The 14,114-nt window shown below is 47.2% G+C and overlaps 1 protein-coding gene and 1 long non-coding RNA gene across 2 annotated transcripts in view; one reads left to right on the forward strand and one right to left on the reverse strand.

The window, feature by feature from the left end:
* Positions 1-6,402: 6,402 nt before the first annotated feature.
* The window catches only part of LOC139703675 (uncharacterized), a 33,924-nt gene continuing 26,212 nt past the window's right edge, over positions 6,403-14,114 (forward strand). The window contains exon 1 of the long non-coding RNA XR_011705792.1: positions 6,403-6,575. This is a non-coding gene — a long non-coding RNA (uncharacterized lncRNA). The remainder of the gene's footprint in view (positions 6,576-14,114) is intronic.
* LOC139703654 (olfactory receptor 2T2-like) lies at positions 8,461-9,402 on the reverse strand. The gene has a single exon (XM_071607131.1). The coding sequence runs from the start codon at positions 9,400-9,402 to the stop codon at positions 8,461-8,463; it is 942 nt and encodes a 313-aa protein (XP_071463232.1).

Below are 14,114 nucleotides of genomic sequence, written 5' to 3' on the forward strand. Positions count from 1 at the left end.
CCAGCAATGCCAAAATGGAACTAGTACAGCTTTAAGTCATAACACACACACACACAAAACCAGTGAACTGCATGACCAAGTCATGCCATGGGGGAACTCGACTGTGAAACTATGAACCCCGCAGTGGAAGGCCTGGGATCATCTCTTACCTAGGAGAAATGTGTGGGTAGCTGGGTTTTCACTCAGGCAACTACAGCATTCAGAAAACGTGAAGAAAGTAGGGGGAAAACAGGTCCCTCCAAGACAGGGCTGACCACGTGTGAGTGTCCACTGCCAGGACCAGGACTCCATGCTGGTCCTGATCTCATCTGCTGAGGGCCACCAGAGGTTGTGACAGTGAATGAACCCAAGCAAGACTGCAAAGGACATACGCTCTTCTTCATGGCCCAAGGGGTGAGAGCGAGCACAAGAGCCTCCCCAGCAGTGTGGACCTCTCACTTGCAGAGAACTGTTTTATACATGTTGATAAGAGACGGGAGGATTCAGGATCTGGAGATGGTGCATGATGAGAATTTTCTTCACCTTTTACTTTTAGTCTGACTACCAAGCCTTACTCTTCCTTTATAATAATAAATGTAAGAACATAAATGGATTATGTCCAGTCAATCAAGTCTTGATAAGTTCAAGATGTCAGGCTGTTTAGGTGGACTTCTGTGTGCAACAATTTACGAGAATACATGTTTGGTTCTGGCTCATCCATAAGGAATTTGTGGGACTTAAAACTGATTATCACACTCCCCTGCTTGGATAACAGCAGAAATAACTATTTTTGTTTATTTGTATGAAGCTATTCTCCAAACTTGAGTTAATGGTAGAAGACTTAAACCCCAGGAGGGCAAAGCTATGTCCGTGGGTGGCTCCGGCTATCTGGGGGGAGCTGGTAGGACTTGGTCTCTCTTGCCCTGGGCATGTGATCCTGCTACCTCCCACCCCAGCACTCTTGGTGGGCAGCTCTGGAAAGCCGGGAGTTCCCTGGGCATGCAGCACGAGTTCTGGGTGATCAGCACCAGCCAACAAGCCTGGTTCTCAGGGGCCTGGGGACCCAGGGGGTGCTCCTGGGCCCCTTGGGCATCCCCACAATTAGTCTGTGCATGTTGGCACTTCCAGTGGGTGATTAAGTGATATTTTCTAAACAGCACTGCTCCTCCTTGCCACACCTGTCTTGTCCTCAGAGGATCCTGTACTCAGGTGGTCCCTTCTCTGAGGGCAGGGTATGCCTCCTGGCTGGCCAGAGCCAACTTACCCTCTTTGTCACTTTTCGCTTTGGTGAGCCTCCCTAACAAGCTGATTATTTCACACTCTTGGCACGTGCAAAATCTTAGTGTTTAAAAGTTGTACTTTTAGATATAAATGATGAATTATAGTTATGTCTACTGTGGTACAAAAGGGTGCTGTGACTCATGAGTACTACCACATGGAGTACTTCAAGGTGGAAAAATTAGATGGAGCTAATGAGCACCTCATCACTCACATGCTTATCACATTTTGTAGCCAGCGCACTTGAAATGTGCCCTCAGTGATTTTGAAATATCATTATTCACTCCATTCACCACCCTGTCCAGAGCATCTCAAAGACAGTGCAGCAGCCCTTGTTGCTCCTAGCTGGGGCTTTCAGCTGCAGCTGCCCAAGTCCCTTTCCTCCTGCTCTCTGCTTTGTGGGTTTGTTTCCAATCATACACGTGAGTGAGTGGGAACATGCAGCCTCTGTCTTTCTGTGTGTGCTCTATTTTACTGATCGTAATGTTTTCCAATCTATCTCTGCTGTTGCTAATGGCAAAATTCCTTACTAATGGCAAAATTCCTTACTTATCAAAATCTGAATGGTGTGTCCATCTGTATGTATTCCACATTTTCTTTATCCGCTCATCTGTTGATGGACTCTTTGGTGATTCCTTATCTTGGCTATTGTGTGTTGTGCTGCATCGAACATGAGGCATAGATATCTTTTTGTCATACTGATTTAATTTTTTTTGATAACTACACATCAATGGGAATCTGTGTTTGTAGTTTGTGTTGAGGAGATTCCATACGTAGTTGCATTATTCTGCCTGAAGTAGTCTACATTCCCACCAATAGTGTTGAAGGGTCTCCCTTCTCAGCCTCCTCACCAATACCATGTCATCTTTTGCTGTTGGCCATTCTGACGTCTGAGGGCCCATCTCATGTGATCCGGTTTGCACCTCCCTCATGCTACACAGAGCTGTGTGCATGGACAGTGGTTCCAGTTCATGCTTTCTTGAGGGGACGAGTGCAGAGAAACCCCACGCCATCTTTCTCCCATCCCTTGTGTAACTGTCTGAGACTCTGCCAACATCCCACGGGGTGCCTGCTGTGTCTCACCAGCACCAGGCGAACACAAGGACTCCAATTGCTCTCAACACAGGTTTTCCATTTAAAAAAAAAATTAAGGCCATCTTAGTAGGTGTGAAATGGTATCTCCCTGTGGTTTTTTGTTTATTTCTTCTAGACAGGGTCTCTAAGTTGTCCATGCTGGTCTGGAGCTGGAAATCCTCCTGCCTCAGCCTCCCGAGTAGCTGGATCACAGGTGTGCCAGCAACATTAATCTCTTATTAGATAAATGACTTGATTTTTCCTGTTCTTTGGAATCTTCTCCCTGTTGATGGTGTTCTTTGATGGACAAAATTCTTAATTTTAACATAGTCCAGCTGATCTCCTTTTTCTTTTGTTACTTGTGATTTTGGTGTCATAGTTTAGAAATCATTGTTAAATCCAATGTACGAAGCTATCCCTTATATTTTCTTTAACGAGTTTCATAGTTTTTACTCTTCCGTCTCAGTCTTGGATTTTTTGAACTAATTTTTGTACATCATGTAAAGTCCAATTTTGATTTTAGATTGTGGATATATTTTCCCAGCACCATTTGTTTTCAGTAATGGTTCTTTTCCCCTTGAATGATCTTGGCAGGCTGTGGAAATAGTGTGCCAAATTCAATGGACCCTAGGTGTCAAGTTTCTTTCAGGCTCTCAGCTCTATTCCTTTGGTCTATATGTAGATCCTCATGCAAGTACCGTACTGCCTCTTATTATAAATATTAACTCATTACTGGTGCAGAATCATGGATTTCACTGTGACATTCCCATACATGCATGTATCAAGCTTTGATTGTACCCATCCTCCTTACTACCCTTTCTTTCCCTCCCCCTCCACCCCTCACTCCAATCCTCTCCATCCACTCTCCTTTCCCTACTAGTACCTCTCTGCTTTCAGATTTCCATGTCCTCTTTCTTTTGTTTGTTATTTCCATATATCAGAAAAAACTGTGTCTAACTTAATATGAGGACCTCTAGTTCCATTCATGTTCCTGAACATGATTTGATTCTTCTTAATGGCTGAAAGAAAAAGAAATAGTGATTGTAAATGCCCTATGAGTGGTAACACTCCATTGTGTATTTACATCACATTTCCCTCACTCATTCATTGGTTGAGGGGCACCTAGCCTGGTGTTGCTATAAACATGGGCATGCGGTGTCTCTTTTGTATGTTGATTTAATTTCTTTCAGGTACATCCTCAGAAGTGGTATAGATGGATTATATGGCACTTCTATTTTTGTTTTTTTGGGGATACTTTGTACTGTTTCCATAATGACTATACTAGTTGAGATTCCCACCAGCTATGTGTAAGGGTTCTGTTTTTATTTGTTGTATTAATTTTTTTAATAGTCATTCTGACTGGGGTAAGTGGGCATCTCAGTGTAGTTTTGATTTACATTTCCCAGATGGCTAAAGATTGGAAGCATTTTTTCATGTACTTATTGGCTGTTTGTAGTTCTTCCTTTGAGAACTGTCTGACATGATCATTTGCCTATTTACTGAATCGGGACTATTTGTTCTGTCCATACTGATTGGTTGTCATAATTCAGTCATAACTTTTAAAATCAAGTCATCCCACAACTTCATCGGTTTCCAAGATTGTTTAGGCTGTCTTAATGTTTTATGTACTTTTGGTTCTTTTAACCCCTCTACTTCCTTTTCTGTGGGTAGTTGATATTTATTTGGGAGTGCACTGTCTCGATTCCTTTCTTCTCTCATTTTCTGAATATTTTCTTGTTATTTTGTAAGTGGTTAGTTTGAGGATTACAATTGATCCCCTAAGTAGATTTAGTTTAAATAGCATGGAAACATTCTGCTCCTATCTCCCTACCTCTCCTTGATGTTGCTCTTTCACAGATTTTTATAGATTATGTTATTTTTTTGTGTAAACTTGGAATTATTGTTTTATGCATTTGCCTTTTAAAACCACATAAGATAACAGAGGAGTCACAAACATACTGATTTTTATATTTACCTTTGCGGTTACTTTTGACAGTGTCTTTATCTGCTCACCATGGCTTTGGGTTACTATCCAGTGTCCTTTCATTTCAGGGAAATGTGTTGATTTCTTTTTCATTCCTGAAGGAGAGTTGTGGAGGATACAGAACCCTTGACTATTTTTTTTCTTTCAATATTTAAATTTTTTTTCCCCCACTGCCTTTAAACTCCATGGTGTCTGTGGAGAATTCTCTGGTCATCTTATTGTGAATGCCACATGAGTGGTTTTAACCCCCAACCCTATTTTTGTGATTGGGTTTTTTGTTTGTTTGTTTGTTTGTTTTGTTTTGTTTTTGTGATTGAACTCAGAGGTGATCCACTACTAAGCTACAACCCCAGCCCTTTCCTAAATTTTATTATGAGTCAGGTCCTGCTAAGTCTCCCAGACTGGCCTTGGACTTGCAGTCCTCTGGCCTCCGGAGCCATGCACACACAGGTGCACACCACGGTGGTTCACTCTGGCCTCAAGTCTACTCTCCTGTACTGTGCACGGAGATTTTCTTGGTAATGTCCTACAGGCAAACAGCTCTGTTGACTCTTTTAATTCTTTTTTTCCCTCTGCCCCTCATTATGGATAATTTTAATTGTTTATGTAATTTCAAGTATAAATTGGCTCATTCTTTCTTCTGCCTGCTCTGGTCTGCTGTTAAGCCCTTCTAGTTAGGTTTTCATCTGGTTATTGTGCTTTTCAGCTCCAGAATTTCAATTTGGTTTCTTTCTATAATTTCTGTCTCTTTATGGATGTATGTAGTTTTCCTTTACTTCCTCAGGGTGGTTTCTATCAGCACTGTCAGTATATTTCAGACTAGTGAATTAGAGCTGTTGTTGAAATCCAAAGTTAGGTTCATTTTTAACTGGGTAGGAAGAATCAGTCAGACGTGTTTTAGGTACATTTATGGTCAATTTTTTCTTGAAGGATGGTTAGATATTCTGAAGAGAAACTTGCATGATCATTGCAGCCAAGTCTGTCTGTGGTGACGTCTTCGGCTCCTGCTGCTGTGGACAGCCGTTCCTCAGGCCCAGTTCTGCTGTGTTGCATGTGGTTGCTCCTTTAAAAAGTGATATGATTGATGTATGTACATTCCATGTATGTATTATATGTCAAAATACATTCTGCTGTCATGTACGACTAAATAAATAAATAAATAAATAAATAAATAAATTTAAAAAAAAAGAAAACAAAAAAATACCTTCATCAAAAAAAAAAAGTGACTTGGTTTGAAGGTCACTCTGTAAGTCACTCAGTCCACAGAAGTATGCCCATGTCCCCACATTCTTCTATTAAATACTCACCTGTGCAGAACCAGGGGTGGGGGCACGTGCTATTGGGAATCCCGTTTTCTCCCAGTTGACAACACCATGATTTCCTGGTTCACAGAAATCAATTAAACAAATTATTAAAAATGGGAATAAAGATCCTTAGAGAATTGAGTTATGCCAGCCGTTTTGTCTGGTTCAATCTCAGCGTGGAGTTAGGCTGATAAAAGGGGCTCTGCAGCAACATGTCAGTGGAGGTCAGATGTCCTTAGGGTACACACTTTAATGTCTCTTAGCCACATCTTCCCAGACTTCCTGGAGTCTGGGTTCTCATGGTGGCTTTTCACAAAATAAAAAGCATTCAGCGTGGACCAAGCCCTCCCCAGAGTGTTGGAATAACTTTCAGTTTACAGCTAGCAGCTAGCAGCTGTGAGCAGCTCGGAGTGCTTGAAGAATCGACACTCATTCAGGCCTGATAGGGATTCCTGCAGGATGGGATGCTCTGCTCTAGCGAGCTGTTAGTGAAACCACATCCTTAGCACTTGTGGTTAGCCTTACCAAGCTGTCAGACCAGGAAACTGATAGCCAGGAGCTTTGACATGGAACTTCTAACTTAGAAACTCCCTCCCCTAGGGACAAAGACCCTTCCTGATGATAGCAATATTTAGAATATCCTCATAGTGTGGTTACATTAGGCAGAAGATGATTGGCTTATGGATACTATCTTGCTTGTGTATGATTGACGGGCACACACCCCACTCGATCCCTATAACAATTGTATGCATTCCAAAAATAAACTGAGCTACTGGATGACAACTTGAGGATTGTCTCCTGCCAGTTCTCTCACCATCTCCTGGAGTCTGTGTGTTGATTCCGCCCACCACGACAAGGTAGCCAAGCAGCTAATTGACCAGAACCACAGCACCAGAGGAGCCTTGTTCACTTCTTCATATGGCCAGGGACTCTCAGTGTCTGGTCTGGGTCATTCGGTGAGTGAGTGTACGGCACGCTCCGAAGCGATGAGGTTCCAGCCCAGGTAGCTCTCTAGTGGTGGACGGTGTGGGATGTGGCTCAGGGGGACTGTTCAGTCGCCAGCCGAGTCTTCTCATGTCCTTTGTGACCACAAGTCATTCCTGCACAACCCCTCCTCCTCACCCTTGCCCTGGACAACAGGCCACGCACTGCTGAAGGCCCTCTCCCTTCCCCAGCAGCCCTGCGCCTGTGGTACTAAGGAGGGGGCCTGACGTGGTTCAGTTCTGGAGAGGTTCCTCCTTTCTCTGCCCTCTCCTGCCACCATTATGAAGACTCGACCCCACTGTGTGGTTTTACAGATTCAGTGTTACTGTCCTGTTGTAGGGACCCCCCTGAAGTTAGAAGCCTGGCTTCAGAACTAGGTGTGACCTGGGGCAGCTCACTGAACATGTTTGTGACTCAGGGAAGACACCGTCCCTACTGTTATGTTGAGAATAAATAAATAATGCACAGGGAATAGTCCTGCATTTGCTGCTTTTCAGCAAGGTCAGGACAGGATCCTGAGAGCCTGGAGTCGGGCTTCTCCTGAGTCATCTGACTCATACTTGGGGCATGAGCGTGGCATGACTCCAGGTGTCCAAGGTGTGGAGCACTTTAGCATCTGTCAGAAAGTCCCAGGCATCAATCCACCTTCCTGATGGGCACACTGTTTTATGTGTTTTTATTTGCAATTTGTTTTCCATAATTTCACTCCTGAATAATAGCATTTTAGAATTGAGAGTGATACCAAAAGATGTCATGATTAACCTGCGTCATCAAAAAGAGTGCAGTGGAGGCTAACTGTGCCATCTCCTAAGCCACTAAGGCACACAGCTAGGTGGCAGAGCCAATAGTGCTGAGGAAAGAGCCCAGGAATCATCCTTGTGGAGACTTTGGGAGATGGACAGGAACAAGAACCAGCGCTCCACGTTCTCCTGGTGTCCAGATGGTCATGTGAAAAGCAAGGCCGTCCACAGGATGCCTCTCCTTGGTCTATGTAATGTGAAGCCGTGAGTGTGATGGGTTTTTCACGTGCATTTCTTTTGAGCAACCAGCTCAGCCCGCGGCCCTCAGGTGTGCCTCTACCCAAGCCTCCACTAGAGGTGCACGTTCCCAGGGAGCCTGTCCTCACCTGGAGACCCCAGTGTGCAACTGCTGTGGACACTCCATGTGCGCTGGGCCTCTCTCTCCATCCCTGCTTCCTCTTGAGCCCTTGTTTTTCCAACCCAGACAGGTTCCTGTATCTGCTTCCTGTTCCATAAGAACGAGAGGCTGTTCCTGTGACCTCCCAGGGACTGGGTGTTCAAGGGCACACTCTCCTTCCTGGTTCCCAGGATGTGTTTTGTTCTAAACTATTTCTTTATTAATGAACTGGCCACAGACAGTTTTGTAGGGAATCACACATCTACCAAACACTGGGCAGAACCACCCTCAAAACCCCAGAGCAACTTAATAATGACCAAGTAAAATCTCAGTATTCATTATGAAAGAGGAATTATGATGACACATTTTACAGGATAAACTTCAAAAGGCACTTCAAAAATATGAATCAGGGATGGAGCCAAATACATCTCCTAGAATCTTAGGAGAGAATTGGGAAACATTTTAAGTATGGAAACCATCTTCAAGGTCAAGTTCAACGTCTTAATTGGCACAGAGAAGTTAAATACAGTTCTTTTTTTCACACAGCTGACAGGTGTCCAAGCTAGGTGTCCAAGCATTAGGTTCTGTTCATTTCAGCTCAGTTAGACCGTAGGTCACAGGGCGGTGGAGGGAACAGCGCTTCACCTCGCAGGTGCCACAGGTGTGGAGCTCAGGCTCTCTGCTGCTGGGTGGTCCTGAGTCTGCAGCTGGGGAGGCTGTTCATGTCCAATTTAAAGTGCCCCTTCGCCCCACCACCTTTCTCAGTGCAGTAAGCACATCCTTGTTCCTCAGGCTGTAGATGAGGGGGTTGAGCAGGGGGGTGAAGATGGTGTTGATCATGGAGAGCCCTTGGTCCTGTTCTGCAGTGTGGGCAGACTGGGGGGTCATGTAGATGACTAGGGCTGGCCCATAGTAGAGGCTGACGACAGCCAGATGAGAGGAGCAGGTGGCCAGGGCTTTCCTCCTGCCCTCTGGAGAGTTCATCCTCAGGACGGTGAGGAAGATGAGGATGTAGGAAGAGACGATGAATCCCAGGGGGAGAAGCACAAACACGATGCAGATGATGGACACCACTGTCTCGTAGAGGGAGGTGTCTCCGCAGGAGAGCTTTAGGATGGCCGGCATCTCACAGAAGAAGTGGTGGATTTCCCTGGAGCCACAGAAGGGGAAATGCATGGTGTAGATGGTGTTGACCAGGGAATTCAGGGCCCCTCCGCCCCAGCACACCAGCGCCATCTGCAGGCAAACTCTGGAGTTCATGATGGCTGGATAAAGCAGGGGGCTGCAGATGGCCACGTAGCGGTCATAAGACATGAGGGCCAGCAGCAGGCACTCGCCACCACCAAGGGTAAAGAAGAAGAAAACCTGGGCCCCACAAGCAGCTTTCGAGATGTCTTTCTTCCCTGAAAAGAAGTTAATGGCCATCTTGGGCACCGTGGTGGAGATCAAGGCCAGGTCAATGAGAGAGAGCTGGCTGAGGAGGATGTACATGGGCGTGTGGAGGCGAGAGTCGGCCCAGATCAAGAGTGCCAGGACCAAGTTCCCCGTGAAGGCGAAGATATAGACAAGAAGGACACAAGTGACGAGGGTGCCGAGCTGCCACAGCCCTGGGAAAAGCCCCAGGAGAAAGAAACCCGTCCCCGTGTCATTCCCTCTCTCCATGCTCGGAACTCCCAGAGGTGCACTAGACGGAGGAGAAAAAAACAAGTGCTGATGAGAGGGGCTGGCTTTATTTCCCTTAAAACGTGTCACACGTACTTCCCTTGAATGGCAACCTCAGTGCAAAACTAAATAAATAAATAAAAGGGAAACTCAACAGCTGGCACCAGAGCGTTTCTTAGAACTCTGCACGCAGTGTTGACATGGACTTGGGAATGGTACAAACAGGAATAGACTAGAGGAGAGGCATGGAAGGAATCGACTGGGTTCTTCAGAGAAGAGTAACTGTCGAGAAAGTCCCAGGGATCAGGATCAGGGCCAAACGTCATCTAAGAACAGGAGTACACAGCATGCCTGATAATATTGCGTGTGCTGCTGCCTGCAGATGCCTTTCATTATTATGAAACCTTGGTTGGTCTGAAACCTGTTGGGTGCATCCATGGAGTGGAGCAGGGCAGAGGCAATATATGGCAAGAGCTGTTGGTACCACGAACCACCCCATCACCCACAGCCACGGAAGCCACATTTCAGAGCTGGTGGTCCTGAGCTCTGGCCCAAACTATGACCCACAAGAGGCAGATAGAAAGTTTGGATAGGTGGTATAGACTTCCTTTTGCACTTGGCATACATTCGTATCAGCTTAATTCCAATTTGGGAGGTCGTAGGAACCCCCCTTATAGCTGCCTTGCACATAAGAGAATGGCTTACAGTGGCTTGATTGGAACAGGGTTGTGGACATTGCTCTCTGTGAGAAATCATAGTGCTTCAGGCCTTGACTGGTTTCATCTTCTTAAAGTAAGAGTAATAGCGACCAGTGGTCAATGCCTTAAACTCAGCACCATTCCTGATATTTGTCCTCAAATGCAGTCATAGAAAATGGCACAAATGCTCTAATCATAGGCACTGGTTTGAGTCCAGCATGCTGGCTGCTCAGTGGCCAAATCTGTATGTGGATCTGTCCATGTGTTGTCTTGGCCAACACAGCTTAAGAAGAAATGGATTCTTATAAAGAAGCTCTAAGAATGTCCTCCTCCTCTTCCTCCTCTTTCCTTTTCCTTTTGGTACCAGGGATTGAACCCAGGGGTACCCTGCCCCCGAGTCACATCCCCAGCTCTTTTTTTTTTAATTTTGAGATAAAGTCTCCCTAAGTTGCTTAGGGCCTTGCTAAGTCTGGCTTTGAACTTGTAATCCTCTTGCCTCAGCCTCCCAAGCTACTGGGATTACAGGTCTGCACCACCACACCCAGCTGTCAGTATGTTCTCTATAATCCTGGTTGAAATCATGGAGCTAGTCTGAGAGAATTGCAATGCCTAGCTTTTGGTGTCCTTCTTGAAATTACGAAATAGGTGATTCAAGATACTGGTCTCTTGTGTCCTTTGAGCTCTCTATTCAGTGCCCACAGGACATCCCCTGAGGCTGCTGGCTGTCCTGAGTGCCACCAGCCCATTGCACAATGTGCCTCCCCAAGAAAGCCTCATTCTTCCTCTGCTCCTTTAGTCTCTGGGACCTGAATGAGATGGTTCTCCCTCTGGAGAGAGAGAGAGCTGGCCAGACAGTTACCTCAAAGATGCCTTCCATTTTCAAAGCACATCAGGGTACTGACATGGGAAGGGGGTTTAGAAGTTCTTTTTGGAAGATGACTCTTAATGGACTTTATAATTTTGGAGCATTTTCAAGTTCATGGGAAAATTGAGAGCAAGGATTTTCATACCACTTGACCCAATGCATGGCTCCCTTCCCCCATTAGCAGCCTTCCTGAACACTGTTGCAATTGACCTGTGCCGTCTCATTACCATCATCCGAGCTACGGTCGACACTAGCCTTCACTCTTCATAGGAGGGTTTTAAGATAATAAAAAAAGCTAGCTTTGATCTCAAGGACTGATGAGTGGAGGTCAGTGGGTTCGTAAGTACCAGCTTAAAATGACTGCCCGCAGCACGGACATGCCATCCACGGAGCCTCGCCTGGGTCCTCACCGAGCCTCACCTGGATGCTCCCAACAGGCTCAGTGGTTGCTGTCACTGTCTCTGCTGGGGAAGCTTGGCTCTCTGTGCCTGTCTCTCAGTGCTGACACAGTATGGCACATGGTGCTCCTCAGTACTGGGGGAGGGAAAGAGGAGGAAGGACAGAGGCAGGGAGGGGGAGGGAGCCCGTGGGGCCAGTCCTGGAAATCCCACTGCACTCACCTATGGAAGCAGTGCCTGGGGCGTGACCCGCCTGTGGCTGGTTCAAAGTGCAGGGCCACCTGTGGAAGAGCTACCCTCTGTCTCCTCAGGCCTCATGGTTGGCTGGTCATAAAGCCTGAGCTGGTCCTGGTCCCGTTGTCCCGTCTTTGACTTGGAAGCTATATGTATGGTTCTGCTTGGTTATTGTTTTGAACTTGGTGACACCATTACACCGTTTTTCAACAAAACTTGAAGAACAATTACATAAAAATCATTACTTAAGAAAGAAAAAAAATTAATCATGAAGTTTAAAATAAATTTCTGGAGAGGCAGAAATGCCAACATATAGAAAATGATGGTAGTTGAAATAGTCGTGTTTCTTAAGTGCTAACGAGGCAGCCTTCACTGCTTTAGGTTCTTCACTCATTATTGCCACCAGCCTTGGGCTAGGGGTTTCCACAGTACCAGAGAGGTTATCTAATCTGCCCAAGGTCAAGTGGGAACCCAGGACAGGCCTGGATCTGAGCCAGGCAGCCTGACTCGCAGTCCCTGTGCCATCCCTTCCTGTGGGTGTCCTCCCCTGTGCCCTGCCACACTGCCTTCCCCTCTGCCATGGACACCATGCTCCACCCCATCACACCTGGCCACCACCCTACGCTTCTGCACCATCTCTCACCTGGTCTGAGCACCCAGTCAGGGGTCCATTTCCCAGTCCAGCTCATCTCTGGCTGCCTCCACGTAGTGCCAGTGTCCCTCCTCAGAGCAGACAGCAGGGCGTCCCCTAATGGTCAATTTCAGGGCCGTGGAAAGGGAGCTCTCACAAGCTATGGGTGCAGAGCATTCCTGCCCTCTCTGCTCGGCTGCAGCCCTGAGAGATCTGGGCCATGTTCTCCAAAGCCCCTCCCATTCTTCAGACAGTTGCTGTGGAGTCGGGGGCCATCAAGCAGCTGTGGGAGCACACGTTAATTAATGTCTGGGGGCAGAATCCCAGTGGGCAAGAGGCTGGCCCCAGAGGCTGTTGCCTAACAGCAGACAATGGTGTCATCACACGGCTCCCTTTCTGACACGCCTTCTCAAGTCTGTCCCCATTTCCCGCAGGGACACAGCCCCAGGGCAATGTGGCTCGTGCTGGCCAGGCTCCACTCCCTCCTGTGAACCTCAACTTGCCCATCTCAGTGCGCTTTCCACAGAGAATGATCTGATGCCCTCAGAGAAGACCCCTTTTCTAGGGTGGTCACCGACTTGGTAGGAGCGGCTGCATAAACCAGATCCTTGGCTGGAATGGAGTGAAGCTCACTCCAGGTCAGCTCTGTCAAGGAGGAGTAATCAGACAGGCTTTGGGGATAGCAGAGAGCAAATGTCCCGAAGGGAAATCCCTTCCCACTAGTTCTGGTTTCCCTCTTCAACATCACCCTGATGTGGCTCACAGTCAGGGTGAGAAATGGAGAAGTGTGGGGACAAGTGGCCCAGGTGAGATGGGGTAGGAGGGAGGCATGCAGGGCAAGAGTGAAGCCTGAGGAGAGGAGGGTGCACAGCAGCTGTGACATCACAGGTAAAAGATGGCACAGGAACTCTGAGTCAGGCTGCCTGGATCAGATCCAGGCCCTGTCCTGGTTATTCATTCCATCTTGGGCAGGCTAGGTGGCCCCTTTACTCCAGTCCCTCATCTGCAAAGCAGTAAACAGTGCGCTGCTTGGTGGTGAGTGCACAAAACCCCAAATAGCAATCTTCTAGCCCTTCAGTGTTAACTGCAGGGGCCTCAGTGTCAACACCTGGCTTGTAGGTGGACCATTGTTCCTATCTAGAAATATTTTTTAAATGTAGAAATCATTTACTTTTTCCCACTTGCATTTTGATAGAAGACTGTAATTCTGGCATCACCTGGTTGAAGAAGAGAACCAGGCAGTGCAAACCTAAGCCATGCATGTCCAGTGAGATAGACTAGATAGACCCTGGCATGTGTGGGCCTGGCCCAGGGCCCCCTCCACCCAGACTCTGAGGCCACCCTGTCAGGATGCTGTGAGGAGGTGGAGGACCACTGTGCTGTCACAGGTGATGAGACCCAGGTGCAAGACAGAGTGGCACAGGCAGCACTTAGAGAGGAGTGCTTGAGGCCATGGCCTGGGGTTCCCGGGAGTGGCGGGTCCTGAAGGTCCTGAGCCATCCCTCCCTCGCTGCCTCTGCCCTCCTTTCTTTTTCCTTTCAGTGCTGTCTTCTGATCCTGACCCCATGGCTTACGTGTTAGAGCAAGACCTTCGGGCTTCTGCCAGGCTGGTTGGGGGGCAGGCGAGTGGCCAGAGCTCTAGGTGCCCTTATGCAGGTGCGGGGTCCTGGGAGAACCCGGATGAAAGCCTGTCAGTGGTCTGTCACGTTGAGCCACTCACTTGAGAACTGTCAGTCTGACACCAGGCAGCACAGGAGATCAAAAGTCTCTTTTAGCAAATGTGCAGGGCTTCCAGAGGCCTCTGGCTGCATCATGTGTGCTCTGAAAGCTCTGAAAGCCATGTGATCCAGAGACAGTCACTTCCTCGCTCCCCCAGGGAGCTCTCC

Source organism: Marmota flaviventris (assembly GCF_047511675.1).
Source record: "Marmota flaviventris isolate mMarFla1 chromosome 5 unlocalized genomic scaffold, mMarFla1.hap1 SUPER_5_unloc_2, whole genome shotgun sequence".
In the NCBI taxonomy this organism is placed as follows: Eukaryota; Metazoa; Chordata; class Mammalia; order Rodentia; family Sciuridae; genus Marmota; species Marmota flaviventris.